Genomic DNA, 25,683 nt, shown 5'->3' with positions numbered 1-25,683 from the left:
GTCAAAATGTTTCCTACTTTATATTTTCTGGTTAGGAAATCAGAGAGAGAAGATACCTTTAAGGATTTTTAAAAAGACAGGGCAAGAGAATAGTTCACCCTCCTTAACCAAGAAATTTTCTTCCCTCCTTTATGAATAATCTTTTCAAAGGGATAACTGCTGGCAATATTGCTCTTAGAAAGAGAAAAATGGTGATGTGAGTCAATCTTATAGTTGAAATAGAAGATATTCCCATGGTTTGGTTGGTGATAGATTGACTGGGTACATAGTCAGATGTTATGCTAAATTAAGGGACTGGTGGCACAGATGATCTAGAAATTATTAACGTTTGTTTAGGGGCTGCAACTTGTAATTATTTTTTACAGCAACATACCTAGCTAATTAGGAATTGCTTGGATAAATATTCAGATTAGCTTGCAATCCCTGAGCACAAACCAGCCATGATAAAATGAAGCAGCCTAAAATCATGTTGTGTTTCCAAAAGTGGAGATAAATCGACATAGGGAAAACTGATAGTTGACTTAATGCTATTGAAATGTGAATTCCCCCAACCTACCTATTGGTCTTGCAAGTTAATATTGAAGAAGTAGACATTGAAGAATGTATTGTAGCCAGTATCTATGAACAATCAGTGGATTTGAACAAAACAGGGTTTATTTTTACCTAAAAATGTCAAAGACCATTTAATACTAGTCACTAATAGTTACTTGTAATAAATATAAGATACCCAAGCAATTATTTATATGCTGGAGTAATATTTTTAAAAGACATGGCAGCATTAAAGATTCCCAAAGAGGTTAAAGGGTATATTTTTGTTGAATTATTGTCACTAAACAGGTTGCCCTGTACTACAAAATTTCTGAGCCATTTCTTCTCTGTCCTTGTTTCCTTTAAAACAAGATGTATAGTTACTTCTGATTTTTCTGTTTAAAACCCTTTCATTAGCTGAGATTTGACAAACCAGTTCAGGGCCAAGCAATATCTTTTATGACTGAGCTATAAAGCACCAAAAAATAGGATTTATAAATTTTGGGTTTTCTCTTGCCACGTATATTGCTTCTCTCAAAGATTATAGTTCTTAAAATATTTATATGTTCTTAAAGTTGAATTGCTTATTTTCTTCTTGGCTAAGAAATTAATGTATAGTAAGACAGTATAGAATAGAAATCTAAAAATATATATAATAGGCCATATCTTGCCAAATGATGAAGCTACTGAATCCCCAGTAGTGTTAAATTCACATGACGGAGCCCTAACTCTTTTAGGCCACTGGGAACCCATTTAGAAAATTACTGTTCCAGTTGTGAGTTATTTTTAATTTGTCTCCTTTTATAGCCACTTTATTACTTACCCTGATGTAATTTACACTTAAGGAGTAGCTCTCTCACCAGGTAGGAAATGGCCTAATTACTTTTGAAATATCCAGATTCTTTGAAAAGCACATTTCCTATGTTTGCCAAGGTTGCAGAATCAAAATAACTCATTTAGTGCCTAATTTCATAGTTAAATCTGTTAATCTGCTTCCCAGGATTTCTTTTCTAAAGAATTAATACAAATTTCATCCTCCTGTGCCATTAGGATCATGATTAGGAAGGAAATTTTCCTTTGAAAGGGATAATTCTGCTTTTCACAATTGTTGCTATATCACATTTGCACATAGTCGATAAAACAGCATGTGGTGGAAGAGATCAAGAAATAGGCGGGTGCTCTACCTCCATAACTCTAAATTAAATCAGTGAAACTATTCTTTCTTTGAAATCCAAAGCAATATTTTTAATGATCTAGATTCTATACAGGATTAGATCAATTAGAAGGCACTTTCTACCCCATCCTATGACACAACCTTGGTGATAAAGGTCAAATGGTGCACTGGGGGAAAAGCACAAGATTAAGAGTTAGAAGACCTAGCTTCAGTTTCCAGTTCAGTAACTTACTTGCATGACCTTGGTTGAAACATTTATGCTCTTTAGATCTTATATTCCCTAATTGTAAAATAAGGGAAATAAATTAGATGATCTCTTAAAGCTTCTTCCATGTCCTATTTTCCCCAGATTTCCATCAATCCCAAGAAACCTCATTTCCCATAAATCTCAAGTAGTAAGATGGTAAACATTTTCCCAACCTCCTTGATGGAACTGGTCTAATCCTGGGCTAGTTCACTTTTAAATTTGAAGATCTTTTTCCAGTTTTTTACCTGGTCTCAATGAATCAAAATGATCAATAAGTATTGAAAGTTTTCTATAGGTACACCAGAATGCAGCAAGCCCATATAACATGATGCTGTCCTCACATCTCCTCTTTGAAATCCTCACTGCCCTGTAGCACTATCCTTGACCAACTTGTGCATTCCATTTGCCTCTATAAGCACAGTCATTTTTCTTTGTATACTTAACCCTTTTGTTTCATTTGTAATAGGAGGACTTTGTCCAGGGTCAAATGATCCTTGTGTGGAGAAGCCCTGTCCTGGGGACATGCAATGTGTTGGGTATGAAGCCAGCAGAAGACCATTCATCTGTCAGTGTCCACCAGGAAAACTGGGTGAATGCTCAGGTGCAGTATAGTGTTGAATGAATTTTTATATCTTTGGTTTATTATATCTTTTGTTATATATCTTTGGTTCCTATAGAACTTAGCCATGAGTAAATCATTGTCCCCAAACTTTCCGAAGACTTTTCTTGATAACATATAAAATCCCTTTCTGAACTGACCCTCTCAAAATTTACTTGGGGATTTCTCTCTTTCTTTTGAGTCCCCTCTCCAACTTGGAGAACATAGATTGTGATAGAATGGATAGAGCTTTGGATCAGCAATCGGGACCCATAGGTTATTATGTGACCTTGGACAAATCACTACCTTTCTAAGTCTTAGTTTCTTTATCTATAAAATGAGGATCCAGTGACCTAGAAAGTCTCTTTCAGCTTTAAATCTGTCAACTTCTAATTCTGCAATGCCATTAAAGCCTTACATCCTATGCTTTGAGGGGTGAACAGTCAACAGGCATTTTATTTAAGTACCTTCTCTGGGCCAGACTCTGTGCTAACAACTGTCTGCCCCTGGGTTCCATTGGGAACCCAGAATTTAGTACTTTTACTAAATAAAAAATAAATTACTATGTACTACTTACAGTGAAATTACCCAAAAAATGCTATTGGCTTTTTCAGTTTCATCTCATCAATTTTAAAGGTATGACTTTATGGCAAATAGAAAATTGTTGGTGCAAAGGGCAGACCAGCTTTAGTATAGTCCTAGCTATTGAGAATATTGCATAAATCTGCCATCATAAGAAGATAATACTTCAAATGGAAAAGCCAATCATGTTCTGTAAAATAAGCCAAGCAAGCCTGGACCAGTAAGGAATGTATTATCCATTTGAGATGGATGGTAGCATATTTCATAAAAGGAGAGGCATCCACCCCTGTATCCTGAAAAAAAAATCTTATTTATACGATTTTAGCCTTAAATCTTCCCATCTTGACCTTCAACCAGCTCTCATTTTGGCTGTTGTGGCCTTCATTCATTTCCAAGGATAGCTTTTTGAATTCAAACATTGATTGTTAAAATATATTGTTGGGGAAGAAAGGAAAGTGTAATCATTAGTTATTACCAAAATGCCATTTTATAAAACATACCCAAAATTAAAAAATATGGACAATTTTATTCAGACAGACTCAGTCTGGATTTTTTGACAATTCTAGCTCAGATATTGAAGTTGGCAATACAATCTTTTCAACTATCAGCCTCTAGAAAAAGCAATTTACAAAATAGGGTGACTTCTAAACTCCATAAATCACCCCCAGGAATCTCCCCTATCATAGATACCCTAGGGTTAGAGTTAGAAAATGATTAATTTGCCCAGTGTATTCAGTTTATACAAGTTATTCAGACTAGAACCCAAATCTTCTATCTCCCAACTTCCCTTCTACCTGTCAAATCACAATATGACATGAGCCCTTAATTTTCCCTGTGTTTATTAGCCTGCTAATGAATTGAGAGAAATATTGTTCTCTTCCTCTGTCAATAGTCAGTAAACATTTATTTAGCACCTACTATGTGCCAGCTATTATGCTAAACTCTGGGGAAACTACCAAAGGGTGGGTGGGGGCAAAAAATAGTCCCTGCTCTCAAAGGGCTTACAACCTAATGAGGGAAACAACAGGCAAACAAAGATATAAAAACAAGATATGTACAGGATAAATAGAAGAGAATAAAAGGAGAAAGGCACTGAAATTAAGAGGCTTAGGGGAAAGTTTTCCTCTTGAAGATGGAATTTCTCCATCTCAATATTTCTATTTTGACCATTGCCCATTAAAATATATGTAGTTATGGGAGAGGAAGAGGATCAAACTCAAAACCACATATTCCAAGAACTTACTTTTATAAACTTTTATAAACAATTCAAATGTGTTGGAAATGTTGGTTAAAGTGTCACTTTTTAATTATTTCTAAGAATTTCATTTTGTCCATGCTCTCTTTGTTCACCCTTAGTATAGATCCATCTGAATTGATTTTTATTTCACAATACTTGGGAAATCCACTGCTTGGAAAGAGTGGAACAATTTTACTTAGTAGTGGGATTTCATTTGATGGTGCTAAAAGTACTTCAGCTCGTATAGAAGCCATTTGTTGCATCTTTTTGAAAGCTTCAATTTTGCCCATTCTTGATAGGAGGACTTATAGTGGCACAGTGATAAGTTGGGTTTTATACTGTTAAATTTCCCCTTGGCACAGGGCAACCTATATCCATGGGATCTGACTGCTTAATAAATTTTTTCAACCCAAATTTAAGGAGTGTGGTATGTAATGCAGGAACATTTTTAATCTGAAGTTGGTAGGTTTTTATTTAAAAGCTTTCTCCAAAAATGGCTTCATTAGCTACGCATGATCTTTAATTAACTTGCTTGGCAGTTGTTGGGTAATTTTGTGTGTCCCTGCTCATTTATGAACATTAAAAGTATATGTATCTTCTCATAATGATTCTTTCAGGGCACACTTCTCTCAGCTTTGCTGGAAACAGTTACATCAAATACCGGCTTTCTGAAAATAGCAAGAAAGAGGAATTTAAGTTGGCTCTGCGTCTGCGAACACTGCAAAGCAATGGGATTATAATGTACACCAGAGCAAATCCCTGCATAATTCTGAAGGTAATTAAAGTGGGTTATCTTTTCCTGCAGTCATTTCTCTTGCTTATATGTTCACATTTTGGCTCTTGGTTTGGGGAATGCTGTAATCATTTTGTCTTTGGGTTCAGAAGACCAGAAGCAGATTTCAGGGCAAAAGAGGACAGCAGCCAAACTGGGAGTGGGGCCAACACCCCCATTTTCCTTTTGAACATCTAGCATCAAACTTGACTCTGTAAATCATGTCATCTCCCTCTAGAGTGGGTTCAAGAGTCAGTCTCTGTAAGCTATAATCACTCAACAATTCAAAGCAACTCTTCCACAGGGATGGCATTGGCTATAATCCCCTCCTCTCCATCCAGCACCTCTCCCTACCCAATTCTGAAGCTTCTTTCAGTTCTGAGATTGCAGGCATGAAGTCTGGAGGGTTTAGGTTTTCTAGTCATTGACAGAGTATCCTGATTCCTCAGCTATAACCACTCTCTCATTAAAAAAAGCAGTCTGGGATTTTTCTAGGGATCCCCGAGATGTGTAGGCTCTCTGAAGAAGACACTTTGCACCCACCCCACAAAGTCCCTTCTGAGCTAGTATTCAACATCCCCAGCATCCCTGTAGTAGCCCGACAGCTCTGAACCATCTCTGATAGCCCAACAAAACACAGATACACAGATCTCCCTGAAAAATGAGGGGAGTCATATTTATGAAACCCACACACGAAAGTCCAAAATGCAAATGAAATTACTTTGGGGAAATTTTAAACTCGAAAATAAATATGCAGACTTATCCAATAACTTATTTGGTCAGGGAATTTTAGTACTAATTCAGAAATCTTTAAAGGCTATTTATACATCCAATCAATTCTGTGACCAATTGTGACTTTAAAAGATAATGTTAAAGCCTCCCTCCCACCTCTCCGAAGAGAAGTGGAGCAGACTGAGACATGCTTTTGACCTCTAGCCAATTAGATATTTGTGTGACCCTGAGCAAGTCACTTACCCCTGTTTGCATCAATTTTCTCATCTGTATAATGAGCTGGAGAAGGAAACGACAAACTATTCTAGTATCTTTGCCAAGAAAATCCCAAAAGGGGTCATTATGTAAGATATAACTAAAATAATTCAACAAGAACAACAAAGTGTTATTGTAAGGAGGGTTCTATAGGCAGTGAAAGGAGAAAGAAAGAAGCTCCTCATCAAGACTAGAAATAATGCCCCTCTCTTTGGCATTCTGTGTCAGGTATAATCATCATCTTCCTCCTCAAGGGATGTAGCTAGCTAGGATCTTGGGATTTAAAACTGGAAAAAACTGTAGAAATCATCTAAGTATCATGAACCCTATCCTTGAAACAACCAAGGTTGGACCCTGCTTTGCTTCCTGTTGACTGACCCCCACTCATGCATGCATGCATGTTCATGCACACACACACACACACACACACACACACATCTCCCATGAGTCTGTCTACATGCTCATTATTGCCTGGAATTTCAGTCAGCATCTAAGTTAACCATAGCATCTCAGAATCAAAAAAGACTTCCATGGCCATACAATCTAATCCATCCAGGAACAAAGATTTTGCCTATAATATCCCCAACAAGTAGGCATCCAGCTTTCACTTAAAGAGGCAGCACATTCCACTCAGCACCAATTATTAGATTTTCCTGAAGTTATACTTAAATTTGACTCTTTCTAGCTTCCAGCTATTGCTCCTACTTCTGCCATCTGAGGACAAAGAGCAAATCTAATCCCTCCTCCATGTGATGGCCTTTCAGATACTTGGAGAAGTACCATGCCGCCATGTCATCTCTCCTCCAGACTGCACATTCCCAGCCCTTTCAGTTGATATTCATCATCTTCGCTGCCTTCCTTTCAAGTCTCTCTCACTTATTGGTGTCACCTAAAATGTGAATCCCTAAACTTTACCAAGTATTCCAGGTGCATTTTCACCACGGCAGGACACAGGGAAACTATCAACTCTTTTTGCTTGGATATTATGCCACACTTATTGGAGCCCAAGATAAAAAGGAACAACACAACTGGTTGAGTCCTTAATATATTCACACTAAGTGTCATATCTGATAGAATTTTCATATAATCTTCACCTTTGGTGGTCTTAATTGAGACTTTTCTTAGAGCATTGTTTTCCTTAGAGCAAGTATTCCTAACCTTTTTTTGTGTCATGGACCTCTTTGGAAATAGGATGAAACCATTAAATTCCTCCTCAAAATAATACTTTTAAGTGCATAAAACACAATATATGATTTTTAAATAAATGAATTACATAAAACAAAATGGTTTACAAAGGAAACCAATTATATTGATATCTTTTTCAAGATTTTTTAAAAGTTCATGTCCTCCAAGTTAAGAACCCTAACTTTAGAAGAAGCTTACAGAAAATCTTATAATCAACCTTTTTTTCTTCAACTCAGGATCCTAGCTAGTTGAAAGGCAATGCTAAGAAGACTATTTCTATGTAACAAGATTTTATTGACTAAAGGATTATGATTAGCTTTTCATAGTGGTAAAAGAAAAATACATACAACAGTGAAGGCTCTGAATTTTTCATTATTTTTTCTTGCTTTCAAAATTGACTGTCTTGTAAGAAAGTCAGAGGTTTTCAAAATGAGTTTTAAAGGGGAGAATGAAAGTGAGGTTTTCAGGAACTGTTATGGAACGCTTCTACCTATTCTCTCTATAAAGCACAATGCAAGGACACCAACCAACTTGAATAGTTTCTATTCCATTCTTGATCAATACCTTTATTTCCATCCTTGGTTGCTCTCTGCCTGCCTCTCTTCCTTCCAAGTTGAAGCTTTTGATGCATGCAACTCTTTTTATTAAGCAAAAGTTTACAGTATCTTGCACACAGTACACACTCATTAAATGCTCAGTGAATGGAATTTTAGTGAATAAAAATCTTCACTGGCATTGAACTTTGGGTAATCAAAACCACTCCCAGACAGAATTTCTGTTTTCTCCAAAATGGGCTTCTCTTAACTTTGACATTTCACTTTAATCTGAAAAGACACCCCCCCTTTCTAAGTCCTGGGATAGAAATCAAACAAAAATTATTAACATTTGACAGCTACAAAGCATCTGGTGTGGACTTCATTTTCTAAAACAAGTATGTTTCTGAAATTTATGTAAATTCGATTCTTTGTAAAAGCAGTAATATCTGAAATATACTAGAAGAGTCTGCTATTTAAAGGAGATTTTTATGAATACTTTTGTAATGCTAATTCTCACCCCCAAATTGCTTGTCTTTGTATATTTGGGGTTTTCATATGTTGGGCTGTCTTAAATCAGAGCACATCTGTACCAAACTATTAATAGCTCTGAGCATCCACTTTGGGAATTTGAAATCTGTTTGCTTGGCATTTTGTGCTTCTTGCAAGACTTCATTTTATTGGATTTGGTACAGCGTGTATACCTCATGCTTTTGTTCAGAAGCCAATGAAGTAGAAATGCATTGTTTCAATTTTACATTCTGGGTCCTTGTGTTTTCTGAGTTAGTGTCATTGTTGGAAAATGCATAGAATAAGAAAGGGGATGAAAGTTGTCTCTTGGACAATTACATGGCAATAGAATGAATGAGAGTCTTCATGAAGCCTTGGAATTAAAGCTTCTTGTGTCAGGCCCCAACACTTAACACATAACTGTCAGGCTTCTGAACCTTTAGTGTGTTGTATTGTTTTTATATGGCAGAAGGGCAAAACGGATTTATCTCCGAATGTATTTCAGACTTCAGCCTTTGCTGACCCTGTGACTCAGGCGCATCACAGCTCACTCCCCACTGCCTGGACCTCGGGCAGCTGGACGGCCAAAACAGCAACATCAAATGCCCTTGAAGAAACCAGCAGGAGTGAGGGGGGAAGAGAAAGCTCATTTATTAAGCACCTACTTTGTGCCAGACTGTGTTAAGCAATATAAAAATAATATCTTATCTGATCCTCACAACAATCCTTGGAATTAGCACACATTTTTGTGCTTTTGTTCAGCAGTCAATGAAATAGAAATGGATTGTTTTCATTGTACATTCAGATTACCCATATTTTCTGAGGTAGAGGGTCATCATTTTTTCTTTTAAATCTGCTTTAGAATTGACACTAAGCATCAGCTCCAAGGCAGAAGAGAGGTAAGGGCCATACAATTGGGGTTAATTGGCATGCCCAGGGTCACATAGCTAGGAAGTGTCTGAGTTTAGATTTGATCTCATGAAGATGAGTCTTCCTGATTCCAAGCTCAGCACTCTGTCTACTGCATTATTTGAGGGTCATCTTTGGAAAGCACCTAGAATAATAAAGTAGGGGAAAGGTATCTCTCAAAAAATTACCTTGGGATTACAGACTAAAGTACAGATGAGAAAACTGAGGTACAAAGTAACTCACTCAAGGTCACAGTTTTGGAGGCAAGATTTGAATTCAGGTCTTTTTGACTCCAGGACTAGTGCTCTATCAGCCTCACAACTTAAGACACAGACACAATCAAATCCCAAAGCGACACTAATGGGGACCTGGTTCTTTCCTTCTCTTTCTTCCACCCTATGTTTGTAAAAACATAGAGTTATAAGAATTCATTTTCGGTCACCAGGAGTTGAATCTTTTTTTTCCTGTTTCTGTGTCCTGGGTGAAGACAGTTTCAGGGTGAGAGAGATCAAGGGACTGCACAGAATCATTGCCTATGTTGTTGTTTTTGTGGTGAAGTCTTTTCTCAGTCATATCCAACTCTCTGTGACCCCCACTTGGCATTTTCTTGGCAAAGATCCTGGAGTGGTTTGCTATTTCCTTCTTCAGCTCATTTTACAGGTAAGGAAACTGAGGCAAGAAGGATTAAGTGAATTTCCCAGGGTCACACAGCTAGTAAGTGTTTGAGGTCAAATTTGAACTCATGAAGATGAGTCTTCCTCACTCCAGATCAGTGTACTATCTATTTATTTATTGCCCCATCTAACTACACCTATGGGCTGTTGCCCTTGGTTCCTGCCTTTCCACTGATACAGTTGTACAGTCTAGCCTTCCTTTCTGCCCTTTTAAACAGCCTATATCTTAGCCCTATCATGAGACACAAGTTACAGCTTTCCCCCTTCTTTAGTATTAAAGGAAAATCGTAATTAAACTGCTATCCCTCTGGAAACACCACTTAGGTTTCCTTCTCAGAACGCTGCAGCTGGTCGGGTAATATAGTAAATAGAGAGATGATGGTCCTCAAAGGCAGGAATTCCTGGGTTCGAATCCTGTATCTGACACCCACTGATTGAGTGATTTAACCTCCCCATGCCCGTGGCAACTCTGCAAGACTTCTCAGTTGTGGAGAATTAGCCAACCTGCAAAGTTAGAGGAGAATTTCCATAGTTCAGCTTCCCTAAAATACCGAAATCACAAGAACTAACTTTATCCTGTAGTACTTATTTTGTTCATTTTGATAGATGACTATTTTTCTCCAGTGTTTAAAGGATGATGGTCACAGAAAGCTTTCGGATGACTTTAGTTTGTGACCTCAATAAATCACTTACTTTGTCAACAAGTATTCATTGAACTTGCCCAATGTAAAACATTGGAATAGATAAAAAAAAGCCATAGTCCCTGCCCTGAGTGGAATTTATAATGGCATCTGATCAATAATTGAATTCAACAAATGTTTACGCACTGTGCTGTTTACTGGGGCTACTTAAAAACAAAAACAAAACCACAATTTTTGCCTTCAGGGTCCTTATGTTTTACCAAAAAATATATGATTTTGTATAGAATATGTGGCATATTGTATATAATACACATAATATATTATTTATTATATATGTCACATATGTTATGTGTATAATTATAGAAGTTATAATTTTAAAATCAGGTAATTTAAAGAGAGAGAGGAGAGAGAGAGAGACAGAGAGAGAGAGAGAGAGAGAGAGAGAGAGAGAGAGAGAGAGAGAGAGAGAGAGAGAGAGAGAGAGTTGACAACTGAGAGAATTTGAAAAGACTTTCAGAAGCGCTGGTACCTGAACTGAGCCTTGAAGGAATATAGAGTGCTAAGTATGGGGAATGGCTAATAAGCCAAGCTATATACTAGAAAATCTATATACAAGCTTTTTACCTGAAATAATAAATAAACTATGATCTTGAAAGTGCCTGAAAAAAAAAGTAGGCTAGTAGACAAGATAAATAAAGATTGTTGTTATTTTCAGTCATTCCAGTTGTGCCCAACTCTTTGTGACCCCATTTGGGGTTTTCTTGACCAATATACTGTAGTGGTTTACCATTTCCTTCTCCAGCTCATTTGACAGAGGAAGAAACTGAGGCAAACAGGGTGAAATAACTTGACCAGGGACACACCATTAAGTGTCTTGGGACTGAATTTAAACTCAGATTTCCCTGACTCCAAGCCTAGCACTCTATCCGCTAACTAACATTGCAAGGTAGTCTAAGATAAGTACACAATTAGAAGTATAGATCATGAAAAGCTATAAGAATTCAGAGGATGGAAAGATTAATGTGAGCTGGGGGAAACTGGGGAGGGTTTCAGTGTTAAGTAGGAAAGATTGGATTTAGCTGCAAATGTGCCAAATGTATACATTTAAAGCTGCTTTAAACCAGAGTTTATGGGGGCAGCTGGGTGGCTCAGTGGTTCAAGAGCCAGACTTAAAGACAGAAGGTCTGGGGTTCAAATCTGGCATCAGACACTTCCTAGCTGTGTGGCCCTGGGCAAGTCACATAACCCCAGTTGCCTAGCCCTTACCACTCTTCAGCCTTGGAACCAATACACAGTGTTGATTCTAAGACAAAAGATGAGTTTAAAAAAAAAAACAGTCTTTAAAATAACAGTTCTTCAAAATTACTGAATGACCCATAATATCTGTCTTAGAGGGAAAAGGACCTTAGTACTATCACAACATGAACTATCTGTCCTATATCCCTGCCTCCTCAAACGAGGGTTAGACCTGCTTCTGCTTAAAAAACCTTCAGAGCTGGTGGATGACTTCCCAATGATGGTCACCCATTGCATTTGGGGATGGTTCTAAACATTAATTATTTATTATATTGAATTAAATACTTCATCTTCTCAGTGTTCTTCCAGTCATGCCTAAAAGGGTGGAGGATGTCTCTAATCAATTCCCATCCTCACATAAATGGAGTCAACCTGGCCGCACTGAACATGGTATTAGGAAAGGTTAATTCTTTCCACTATAAGTTTAATTTTTTATTAAAATTTGCCTTTGCTCACAACGGGATTTCTTTTAGCTCCAGTCAAATGACTCTCAGTCTCTAGGCCATTGGAATCCAGGCTGAGGCTTGGAAATCATGGCTGATTTCAAGCAACTCAGAGACTCTAAATATTTTATAACTCCGAGTCTATAAATAATAAATTCCACTGAACAAATTGCTTATCCCCAATTTCTGCCCACCCCTACGTACAGTAGCATACCAATTACAGTAACATTGATATTCAGTAATAAAGCGTTTCATTCATGCCTGAACTTCAGTTGTAACAGCTTGTCCACTGACTAATGGAATACTTTATCATTGTAAAAGGTGGGTTATTTGGGATCTAGCCTATTTTTAAAGATAGTAAAGTGAAATAATATTTTATTATATTTCTCCAGGATTGATCAGACATGTAAAAAATAAACAGTATTATATTTTCCTTTGCATTACCACATAATTTTGAAACAGAAAAGAGTTATCAAGTTTTGGCAAGAGAAAGTTTGGGGGCAAAAATTCTATTATATTACCCCTTGAAAAGGCATATTATTTTCAAGGCTTTACCCAACAATTCAGAAAGACAAATGAAATGATGATATCTAAAGCAATTTACAGACTTTAAAACATAGTATGAATGTGAGCAAATATTATGGTCGAAATGAATTTTATTTTCAAAAAATAAAATAAAGTAAAATTTAAGAATTAATTTAAAATTTAAAAATAAAATAAAATATCAAAAGCAAGGATAGGCCAATGTGTCATAGCTTTCTTTCAGTGAATGTAGAAAAACTATATATTACTTTGTGCTCAGTGTTCTGTATCATTTTGTGTATATTAACACCACTTCAGTTCTTTTGAATGAATCAGAGCTTTGATCTCAAACCCGGTGTGAGAGGAGTTTGAAATGAGTGAAATATTAATTTAATCCATCTTTTTAACAAAAGCTCCCATAAAATGTAACAGCACCAACCAAATATTCACCCTCCTTCCCCTTCCCACCCCCCCATAGATTGGTAGGCACTACATTGAAGTCATAGCATGTAACAGCAGATGTGCAAGAAGGAGGAAGTCCCCAAAGGATCATTTGATCATTTTATTACTTACATTGATATACAAATATGGACATTATCCAAGAATCACGGCCAAGCACGTATTCGGGTGTGATTTACAATATTCATTCAGTCCATTTCACTGAACCAAAAAATTATGCATCCAACCCCCATTCATTACACTTAAAGTCTTTCAGAGAGGAAAATAAACACTCCTGCTGTATGTGTTTCTTTTTAATTTGGATGTTTGAGAGGTATATATGTACATGTGTATTGCTCGTGTGTTCCAGAGCTTAGCATTATCCATGGACAGCAAGATCCCTGTAAACTAAGTTATTGCAGTTATCTCTTCCGTTCAGCTAAAGAATCCTGGACCCAGAGAAGCTACACAATTTGCACAAGATTATCCAGAAAGTAGATGTCAGAGCATTCATTAAGTACTTAAATTCTCAGAGCTGTATCAAGTCCTCAAAGATTTTCACATATATGCTTTCATGCAGCACATACAGTTGTGCTATATATACCGTATGAGAAGCAGCACGACGGTGACAAAGAAATCATGGAGAAAGTCCCAAAGAACTAATGGGGTGTGCAACATATTGAATCATAGATAAGGAAGTACTCTGAGAGAATAAGTGGGGCTCTAGTAATCCCTGGCAGGTCTAGCATGAATAAGACACATTTACTCTCTCTGTACTCTATGGACATTTATATACTCTTACTGTTAATGACCTGAAATGAAAGTTTGTTAGGGGTTTTTTGGCATTTTTTTTTGTTTTAAGAAAAGTGTGAACAAGAATAGCCAGGTGAATCAATGGATAGGGTGGCAGTCCTGAAGTCAGGAGAATCTGGGTTCAAATCTTGCCTCTGACATTTCCTAGCTGGGTGACGCTAGGCAAGTCACTTAATCCCAGTTGCTTTGTCCTTACTGCTCTTCTGCCTTGGAACTGTGAAAAAGGATGGAACTTGTGTCAATTCTAAGACAAAAGGTAATGGGGGAGGGGGAGACAGAGAGAGACAGAGACAGAGAGAGAAATAGACAGAGACAGACAGACAGAGAGAGAAAGAACAAGAGAGACAGAGACAGACAGACAGACAGACAGACAGACAGATAGAGAAAGAACAAGAGAGGAGAGAGAGAGAGAGAGAGAGAGAGAGAGAGAGAGAGAGGGGGGGGGGGGGAGGGGAGAGAGAGAGAGAGAGAGAGAGAGAGAGAGAGAGAGAAATAGACAGAGACAGACAGACAGACAGAGAAAGAACAAGAGAGACAGAGACAGACAGACAGATAGAGAAAGAACAAGAGAGGAGAGAGAGAGAGAGAGAGACAGAGACAGAGACAGAGAGAGAAATAGACAGAGACAGACAGACAGACAGAGAAAGAACAAGAGAGACAGAGACAGACAGACAGATAGAGAAAGAACAAGAGAGGAGAGAGAGAGAGAGAGAGACAGAGACAGAGAGACAGAGACAGAGAGAGAAATAGACAGAGACAGACACAGACAGACAGAGAAAGAACAAGAGAGACAGAGACAGACAGACAGACAGATAGAGAAAGAACAAGAGAGGAGAGAGAGAGAGAGAGAGAGAGAGAGAGAGAGAGAGAAAGAGAGAGAGAGAGAGAGAGAGAGAAGAGAGAAATATGAATAAAAAAATGCTCAAAGATTCTAAATGGATTGGCCAACTTTCTAGTCATAGATCAGTTTCTGGTATTCACATGGAGTACTCCTGCATAATTGTCAACAAAAGTTAAGTTGACAGCTTTCATAGAAACACAGAGCCTTAAGGCTGTGTCAATTTAAAAGGCCGAGGCTGCACTCTAATAGTTATATTCACGAGGATGACAATAGTAGTGGCTAGCTTTTACAGAGCACTTTAAAGATGGTATAGTGCTTTACATATTATCTCATTTGAGAGCTTCAATGGACTTATCTAAGCCAGCAATAGGTATAGGAAGTCCATCACAGGACATATACCTGAAGGCCTTCCCATCTTGTCCAGCTCTTCTAGTGCTTACACAGCTCTCTAAATCCTAGGCTCACAAATTTTTACCACCCAGGAGGGAGGAATAGAGAAGTAGGAGAGAGAATTTGGATTGCAATTATTAAATAATTATTTCTATATGCAATTGAAGAAAATAATAAAAGGAATGAGTTGGTTTAAAAAAAAAAAGCAGGGTCTCCTTCAGCCATGATGAGTTGAATAAATAAGAGCACAATCATGGATCAAGCACTTGCTGTGTGCCAGACTGTCCTAAGCCTTGGGAGAAAGAGAGAAAGGGCCCTGCCCTCAAGAAGCTCACATTCTAATGAGTCATCAGAGACTCCCTTCAAGAATACACTCTTCAATTTTGTGAATTCTAATGAATCTTCAGCAAAGGAATAAAATGAAATAAAAAGACTTGTATTAAACACTTAACATATGCAAAGTGCTGAGGATAGAGACAGAAAAGCAAGACAGCCCCCTGAAGAGGAAGAACAAACTCTCCCTCCTGGAGTCGCCTTGACAATCAGAACTTTGACAACAGGAACATTCTTGATGAATTCACAAGGATGCTTATGCAGGATAATGTTGTAGAGATAGATACCACAATATGAGAATATAAACATAACAATTATAAAAAATGCCATAAAATCCTTCATACTTTTCTACTCTTGTATAGCCAAACTGTCATGTAGATAGATCTGAAGCCGTGCCCAGAACAATTGGATTCAACTTCCCCTTTTTTTAACTAAGCAAAGTCCTTTTAGCTTATTTAACTAGACTTAGGGCCACCTGCTCTCAAGCAGCTCACAGTCTAATAATCTGAAAACACAACTTGTTTAAAAGGTGCCCGCTGCGAGTTAGATGGAATGGCCAGGTGGTCTTTGGTGAGTCCGGGTCTCTTCTTTGAGTTCTTTTCATTGATAAAACTTTATCCTTTTCTGATAAAGGACCCCTTGGACAAAGCCAAGCACTCTAGTGGTTAGACTCCCTCCTCTGAGTCTTCGGTAGCCATGGTTACTGAAATGTTTACAGCTACAGCCTCTACAGAGGTCATATCTCCAAAAGGGCAACTTCTCCAGATGGTGGCTGTGGGGGCCTGAAGAGAAATGGGGGTCAGGGGTCTCCAGACCTCACCTTCCACTTCTTTGCTTCAGATTTCTCTTAGGAGGCTCTCAGGGTAATAGTTGTTTTTATTTCATTTGCTTCTCAGTCGTGTCTGACTCTTCATGACTCCGTTGTCTATTTCTTTAAAGTTTCTTATTATATACAAAATAAAACTCAAACTCTTAGAGCTATCAAAAGCCATGAAAGCTATGGTGCAGGTGAGTCATTTTTGAGTTGCATCTGACTCTTTGAGACCCCATTTGAGGTTTTCTTGGCAAAGATATTGGAGTAGTTTGCCATTTCCTTCTCCAGCTCATTTTGTAGATGAGGAAACAGAGGCAAACAGGGATCATACAACTCGTAAATATCTGAGGTTAGATTTGAAGATGAATTTTCCAGACTCCAGGCCCAACACTCCATCTTCCACACCATTTAGCTGCTCCTTTGCAAAAGTATTAGTAAAGTCACATAAAGCAAGTAGCTTATTCCTTTGCCCATCCTAGACAGCTACCCAAATGAAAACAGGGGCTACCAATAGATAGAATTGATTTTCAAAAACACCTAATTGTCGGGGGCAGCTGGGTAGATCAGCTGATTGAGAGCTAGGCCTAGAGACAGGAGGTCCTAGGTTCAAATCTGGCCTCAGACACTGTCTATCTGTGTGACCCTGGGCAAGTCACTTGGCCCCCATTGCCTAGCCCTTACCACTCTTCTGCCTTAGAACCAATACACAGAATTGATTCCAAGATGGAAGGTAAGGGTTTAAAGAAAATATCTAACTGTCAGTAGTTACAATTAGTTGAATGATTTTCTAAAACCAATACTAGCAACAGTAGTTGAAGGGAAAATAGCCATCACTGAGGAATATGACAATATATTTATAAAAGAGGACTTATGTTTCTGGTATGTATCTATCTGAATTTTGGGAAGCCTTGAATTTTCACTGTGCTAACCCTAGAGTTAAAGGTTCCAATCCTCTTATTATTTATTAGCTTTATGACTTTAGGCAAGTTATTTATTGTTAATTTCTCTGGGCCTCAGTTTCTTAATCTGAAAAATGCAGAAGTTGATAGGCTTTAACAACCCTTCCACTTGTCTTATCCTTTGGTTATGTTGTTGCCACTTTTTATGATTCAAATCCTGCCTTTACTACACCCCTGTGTCTTTGACATCTCTGGGCCTCAATTTTTTCTTCTATAAATGATAATAACAATAGCTAACATTTATGTAGTACTTGCTATGTGCTGGGAACTCTGCCAACCTCTTTACAATTATTATCACAGCAACTCTTGGAGATAGGTGCTACTATTATCCCAATTTTAAGATGGGGAAACTGAGGCAAGAGGTTCAATGCCTTGCCCATGGTCACACAGCTAGTAAGCATCAGAGGACAGATTTGAATTTGGGTCTTTCTGACTCCTATGACCTTGAGTATTTCATATTTTTCCCCCTGTAGAGTTACTCATTCCTTGTTTATTAGAAGAATTCAGAGAAATCAATCCACAACTGGTACTTTTAGCATCTGAGACAGATTGCTTTGAAGCAGTCTAGAGATCATACAATCATCACTGTAGAGCCTGAAGGGAACTCAGAGGGCATCTAAGTCCAACCCCCTCATTTTCAGAGGAGGAAAGCAAGGGCCAGGAAAGCAGAATAACTTTCCCATAGTCACACAGAGAGTACAAATCAGCAGTTAAATGTAAATGAGAAAAAGTCTTCTAATTTCAGAACCAGTCACCCTTCCTCTGTACTGGGTTACTGGAGGGAATAAACACTCCTTGTACCTAAAAGAAGCATTGCTCTGAGTTTTAGGAATGCGCTATGCTAAGGACTGTAAATACCATTAAATTTAATTATGTTTCTAGAACTGTGGCTATAACTAATTACTAATTGTGGTGGAGTGAGGAGGGAAGAGGACAGTGGAAGGGCAAGCCTGCATTGACATGACCAAGAGAAGAGGATTTTTTTTAAAGCATCTAGTTATACTGTATTTATGTCTGAAGCGATATTCTGCCAGTCTTCTTGTGCATTAAGAATGCATACATACAAGTATGCTTTGAGATACATGTTAATGCATTTTCCCTTTTTTTCCCCATTCTCCCAGATTGTAGACAGCAAACTGTGGTTCCAGTTGGACTGTGGCACGGGTCCCGGAATCTTGGGCATCTCTGGCCGAGCTGTGAATGATGGGAATTGGCACTCAGTCTTCTTAGAGCTCAATCAGAATTTCACAAGCTTGTCTCTGGACGATAGCTACGTGGAACGCCGCAAGGCCCCCCTCTATTTCCAGACACCGGACACAGAGAGTGCCATCTACTTTGGCGCTCTGGTACAGGTGGACAACATCCGGAGCCTGACGGACAAGAGGGTCACCCAAGTCCTGAGCGGCTTCCAGGGCTGCCTGGATTCTGTGGTCCTGAATAACAACGAGCTGCCCCTGCAGAACAAACGCAGCAGCTTTGCTGAGGTGGTGGGCCTCACCGAGCTCAAGCTCGGATGCGTCCTGTACCCGGATGCCTGTGAGCGGAATCCCTGCCAGAATGGAGGGAGCTGTGCCAGCCTGCCATCTGGTGGTAAGTGCCCCAGCCTGCAGCCCAGCTCCCCATTGCACTCCCATCAGCCAGTGGCAGCCGAGCCGTGAGCATCTTTCACATTGGGACCCCATAAGAAATGGGCCTCTTTACATGGCACCCGTCGTCCAGAGCTTGCTGGCTTCGTCAGTGAGTGGCTAAGTGCCATGTGCTAATAGCCAACACTAGTGTTCAGCAAAGAGAGAAATAGACAAACCCCACATTCCCACAGGGCTCTTTAATCCTGATTATGTGGGAACCAAGGGCTTTACGGTTAGGGGAGGATCCAACTCAGCCTCTCCAGGATCTCTTGGGGGCATTAAAGATGAGAAGCAAAGGTGGGAAAAGCTTAACAGGCACCATCATCTTCAGGTACTCTCTCAGCCCATTTATATGGTTAGTGATGTGATAGGATCAGAGATTTAGATGCAGAAGGAACCTTAGAGGACATCTAGTCCAGCCCCCTCTCCTATAAATGAGGGAATTAAAGCCCAGAATGGCACCATGGCAGAACCAGACTAGAACCATGACATCCTTCTTTTGTATTTTCTCACTGCAGTCTATATCCACACAAAGGGACTGCTTTAGTTACGAAGGCCACAGACAGTAATCCTACCCAGGCATGGGAGCATAGGAATTATGAATTAGGTTTAAAGAATGGCAGGGAAAAGAGCAAATGGATTTGGCAGTAGAAGACTTGTGTTCAAATCCCAGCTCTGCCATTCGCCACCTGAGCAACCCAGGACAAATCACTTAACCTGTTTGGCCTTTGGTTTCTTCAGCTGTAAAATAAGAGGGTTGACTAGACAGCCTCTATGATCCCTTCCAGTGCTTTATTTTACTTTCTATGAGGTAAAATATTAATAAAAACTGAACACAGGAAGGAAAAGACAAGTGAATAGAGCTAGCCTGGCTATGAAAAATAAGTGAAAATAGCATTGATGTTACTTTTGTCAGGTGAAATGTGTGGATTGAGATAACAGCAATGATAAATGAGTAATGTGGTAGAAAGCCAGGCCTGGGAAAGAACCTTTTTTTCTATGAAATCTGAGCATAAACATTGCAATCTGAATAAACATCTGCTTGCGCTCTCTCTCTCTCTCTCTCTCTCTCTCTCTCTCTCTCTCTCTCTCTCTCTCTCTCTGTCTCCCCCCCTACTTTTTCTCTCCCTGTCTCTCCTCTCTGTCTTTCTCTATCTCACTGTCTGTATCTCTCCTCTTCCTCTTTTGGTCTTTCACTGTTTCTGTCTCTCTCTCTCTCTCACTTCCTCTCTCCTCTCTTACTGTCTCTCTGTCGCTCTTCTCTCATCTCCCTCTTTCTGTTACTTTACAGTCTCTGTCTCTTTCTCTCACTGCCACTCATTCTCACTGTCTCTCTTCTTTCTTTCTCTCTCTTTCAGTCTGCCTCTGTCTCTGTCTCTCTGTCTCATAACCAAAAGGAAAGACACCCACAAGGGGAAGGAAATAATTTGAGGTGGGAGGAGGTTGGCCACAAAACATTTGTAGATGCTTTTTGTTTTTGAGAAAGATGCTAAGATTATTTAAGTAAGCCCCAGGAGAATAAATATGAAACAACTGCTAGATTTTTCTCAGATGAAGGATGTGAGTTAACTGTAAAGCTAAGCATCTCTTCTTTTCTGAAGCAGTTGGACATAGGAGCAACTCTGCCAATGATTTTGCTCCATCCCATTTCCGTGATCACTCCGCAGCCATGTGATTAGTGAATTTAAACCTCTCTCACAAATCACTGATAGCCTCCACAGTGGGTATTACAATCAGATACTCAAGAAGCCCAACTCTCAATTCCAAGTCCATCTTATTATTAGAATAGTATAGAGTGTCTTTGAGATGATGCACTGCAGAAATACAGACACCAAAGTTATTTAGACTTGCATATGTTACTGCCACAATGAAGGCCAAATACCCTAGGGGGATATTTCTGCTGTCTCAGTTTAAGAAATCTATTTGCCATTTTTACTGTCTCAGCAGTATATGTAAATAAAGGGTTGTTATAGTGCCATAATTCCCAAATGATGGGCACTAACTATACTTCAGTAGTTCTATAAACCAGCCCATTATGACAAGTCATGGCCAGTTTTTCACCAGGCAAAACAATTCTGCTAGTGTGAGCCATCTACGATATATAAAAGGAGCATATAATTAAATCGGGTTGAAATAGAACACCACTCCATGTCAAATGCTAGTTACACCACCACAAATTGTAATATACTTTTAATGATGGCAGGACATTGTGTTTTCTGGCTTGGCTACCAGAACCTACAGTGGGTTTCCTTTAAAAAAAAAATAATAATGAGACAGCCAAAAAACCTTAACTCTACTCTTAGGTCTATATTTTTTATTTTTTTCTTATAATATTATTACAGGGCTTTTTTCTAGGTGATCAGTCACCAGTAAAGGCCATTTCAGCATAGGGTGCTGATTGTAATCAATCAAAAATACTGGTGCTTCATTTATTTCTTTGATGACATGGCAAATTAAAGCACTGTCGAGCTGGAAGGAACCCTTGAGATCATCTAAGGCTAACTTCTTCATTTTGCTGATTAGAAACCTGGATCAGGATCCTCCATACAGAAATAGTGCTGGATTTGGAATCAAACAAGCTAGATTCAAATATGGACTCTTTTTCATACTATCCTTGTGGTCATGGGCTTTGGTGTCAGAGGACCCGAGTTTACATGTAACCTCTGTTGTCTTCAGTCTGGAATGTCTGCAGACCCCAGTTACCTCATCTGTGGAATGAAGGGGCTTGAACTAGATGACCAGTGAGGTTCCGTGTGACATGAGATGGGTGTTTTCTCTGAGCCTCAGTTTCCTCTTCTGTAAAATGAGTGGGTTTGACCAGACGACCTCTACAGGTTACAAGGTAGATGCAATGGTAGTATTATCCCAATTTTACTGATAAGGCAAATGAGGCAGAGAGAAATGGAATGAATGACTTTCCCTGGACCACACAAACGGTCAGCATCAGAGACAGAATTTGAATTCAGTTCTTCCTGACTCCAAGTCCAACATTCTATTTACTATATAACTTTAAGTTTCTACTTTTCCCCATTTCCTAAAATAAATGGCCCTAATCTTTCCTCTAGAGTATTTTACTCAAGCTCCAACGCCACCCCTGCCCCCCTTGCTTCATACGACAGGATTCATGATAACAATGTTAGAAGGCAAACATTTCTTTAAAGGAACAGATGAAATTGGGTTAGGTTCTTATCTCCCCTCTGACCAAGAGAACAGACTTTCTCCTAAGAGGACTATTCTCCTAAGGATAGAATTTAAGCTAGGTCACATAATGGTAAAAACTGATCCTGGAATCATGAAGATCTGAGTTCAAATCCAACCTCCAACACTGGGCAAGTCACTTTAACCTTGTTTGCCTCAGTTTCCTCATCTGTAAAAAGGAGAAGAATAATATTTACCTTCCAGAATTATTGTGAGGATCAAATGAAAATAATTACAAAGCACTTAGCACAGTGCCTAAGACATAGAAAGTGCTATACAGATGTTTGTTATTATTGTTCTCACTCCCACTTTCTATGCTCTTATTCTAAGGAACGCTCACCCCCTTGCAGCCTCATCCCATGCAGTCTTTATTTCTTATGTATTTTTTGTGTATAACTGATCAAGAGTGTAGCAGCTGCCCATCCAGGGTAATCCCTAAACACCTGGCAGTCTCAGCTCTGACAAACCTCTAGGCATGCTCTCAATTGAAGGGAAACACCAGTGATTTGCAAGAAAAGACACAAGTTCAAATCCCAGCCCTACTATCTTAGCATTGAATCTAACACTTGCTTAGGCAAGTGTCATTATTTTTCTAAGCCAGGGTGTCTAAACTGTTTTTGAGTCATGGGCTCCTTTGGTTGTCTAGTGAGTCCTTTCTCATGTTTAAAAATGCCTAAAGTAAAATACATAGGATTGCAAAAGAAACAAATTGTATGGAAATGGAGCAATCAAAAGACTTTTTTCAATCCTAGACCTGGTTAAGAGGTAAAAGGAGGAGATGGCCTTTGAGGCTCCTTTTGTTTCTAGACTGATGTTCCTTAGATGATGTCTCCTGTCCCTTTCTGTTGTAAATCCTGTTATCACACATAAGGGCAGGAATAGTGACTTCCTTCCAGCACAGATAAGAGCCATCAATCATCTGATAATTGTTGACTATATAACAGACACCTACTGGGGCTACAGGTAAAGTCAGAAACAATCACTATTCTCATGTAGCTCACATCCTAATGGGAGATGTACAAAATTAGGTTTACACAGGATATTGAGTAAATAGAGGGAGGAGCCAGAAAAGATCTCCTGCAGAAAGTGGGGTTTGAACTGAGTCTTGAAGGAAGCCAGAGAAACTTCAAAATTAGAAGCCTTTGTGGCATGGCATCCATCTACACCGAACCGGGAGATAGAGTCTTGGTGAGTAAACAGCTGCCTCTAGGCCAAAGTGGCTGGATCAGAGAGTGTGTGGAAGGCAGGAATAAAACATGAGGAGACTAGAAAGGTAGGAAGGGGGTAAAAGCCAAACAAAATCCAAGGAGACAGCTCTTCTTGAAAGTACTCCAGATTCTAGCATGCTGCCTTGTCTCCCTGGATGCTTGAAGAGAGAAGATAAAGGGACCATATTCAAGCTTTTATCAGTTCTTTTGTAGCATAGACTTTCTGTTAAGCATGTATATCCTGTCAGCAAACACATGAAATTAGGCCCAAGAACTTTTCCCAGTGTTATACTATACTCGCAAAAAGGAGCCAGCAACTCATTCCTTAATTCAAACCCACAGGTACATGACTGTATAATTGCAAGGTGACTTAAGATAAAGCAGAATTCTTGTTAGATATTAGCTAGAGGTAAAACACAGGAAGATAAAAGAACAATGAGAGAGACCTTTTTCTAAGAAAGAAAGGGAAAAATCCTCTAGTAAATTCCTGAAGGGGCTCTAAGGAGCTGATTGGAGGAAAGGAATCCTTGTCCTACTAAATCAAAGGTGGAAGCCTGTATATTATTTAAATAGGATTTAAAAATGAGGTCTCAGCAAGAAGAAAAAAAGGTGGGAGACCTAAAAATGTCACAATCCTTCATGAGCATTCTCTGATCTGTTTTAATCATTTGACCATCCTGATGCTGTGTCTGATTTTATATTGTTTATTCCTTGAGAATCCAGAGCATTTAAATGGTTGACACATATCCCCATCCATCCACCCTCCCTAATCCCCAGCCTTTGTGTATGTAAAAATATTAGAAAACTAGCCTTCCCATGCCCTGTTATTAGAACACACTGCCGCTTCATCGGGGTGTCTTACAGAATGTTGCTCTGGGACAGCCCTTAGAAAGGTACTGGAAGTAGGATGCAGTTGTTCTTTAATGTTTTTTTAATTTTCTAAGTTGCTGCTCCCCCCCATCCTCTGCCACCACCCCAAAGCCCTAAAATCACGCCTTTGGCATGTAGAGCAGAGAAGTGAAAAGCTGTGTATATAAGCTTGGAATGAGGCACTCAGCAAGTTTGACCAGTGCTTATAAGTCTAGCTGTCCCAGCAGCCAGCCGCAGGACACATAGGAAGCAGTGGCAGCCAGAGCCCAGAAGGCTGTCTTGTAATAAGAACATAAATATGGCCCTTTGCATCAGCCACAGAGGGAAAGCTCCTTCTGAGCAGAACCTCAAAATGATACGTGTTGCATAAACATGAGCTGGAAATAGCAGCAAGCACTGTGGCAAAGAGATGGCTCCTAGCCAGAGTGACCTCTGCCTCCCTATCCCCACGGCCAGGGAGCATGCTGTTCAGCAGAACCCTGGCAGGGGGCTGAACAAGGAGACCTCAGTCTCCCTCCCCTCTGCCTTACCCCGACTCAGTTGTCTCCCTGAGAAGAGAAAAACTATCTGTGAAGAGGCTGCAATTTGGCAAATGGGCACTGTAAGGCAATGCTGATGGCAGAAACTGACTCCAGGTCAGCCGTACATGGGACTGGATGCTAAATCCATGCTATCCAGCAAAGAATGAAACATGCGGGTGGATTTGGGAGTCTTTTGTCTTTTCTAAAATCACATTTAATGCTCTTTTTTTGTTAACAATATGTTATGTCCTATTAACAGCTCCCTCCCCAACCCCTGCCATGAATCAATGAATGAATAAAAAAAAATCTAACAAATAAGTACCAAAAAGAACACATCCCTCATATCCTAGCTCTGTGACCCTGGGCAAAACACTTAACCCCCATTGCCTAGCCCTTCTGCCTTAGAACCAATACAGAGTATGGATTCTAAGATGGAAGGTAAGAGTTAAAAAAAAAAGAAATCAACATGTTGGCCACATCTGAAAATGCACATCTTATTCAACACGTATCTACCACCTCAGTGCCAATGCTTTGCCATCAAGTCCTCTGGAATTATTATTGGTCTCTGCCTTGAAACAGAGTCCTGAAGTTTTTCATTGTGGTTTTCCTTTACATTGTTGTGGTGGTCATATAAGTGGTTCTCTTGGTTCTGCTGACTTTGCTCTGTATCAATTCATGTAAACTTTTTCAGGTTTCTCTAACTTCTTCACATGCATCATATTGTAGATAATGACATTCCATTCCATTCACATACCAGTTTATTCAGCTTCTCCCCAATTCATCAGCAACCATTTTTCTCCCAGTATTTTCTTTGTTATTCCAAGAAATGCTG

The 25,683-nt window shown here is 39.2% G+C and overlaps 1 protein-coding gene across 3 annotated transcripts in view; it reads left to right on the top strand.

Annotated features, from left to right (window-relative positions):
- Nucleotides 1–25,683, top strand: part of FAT3 (FAT atypical cadherin 3) — a 756,780-nt gene that overhangs the window by 708,145 nt on the left and 22,952 nt on the right. For all 3 annotated transcript variants that reach the window (XM_056794533.1, XM_056794534.1, XM_007495043.3), the window contains 3 exons: nt 2,416–2,550; nt 4,984–5,141; nt 18,548–19,016. In XM_056794533.1, coding sequence (XP_056650511.1) covers nt 2,416–2,550; nt 4,984–5,141; nt 18,548–19,016 — 762 coding nt within the window. The remainder of the gene's footprint in view (nt 1–2,415; nt 2,551–4,983; nt 5,142–18,547; nt 19,017–25,683) is intronic.

The sequence above is a fragment of the Monodelphis domestica genome, chromosome 4 (assembly GCF_027887165.1).
Source record: "Monodelphis domestica isolate mMonDom1 chromosome 4, mMonDom1.pri, whole genome shotgun sequence".
Classification (NCBI taxonomy): Eukaryota; Metazoa; Chordata; class Mammalia; order Didelphimorphia; family Didelphidae; genus Monodelphis; species Monodelphis domestica.
This window is presented reverse-complemented; position numbering and strand designations above follow the sequence as displayed.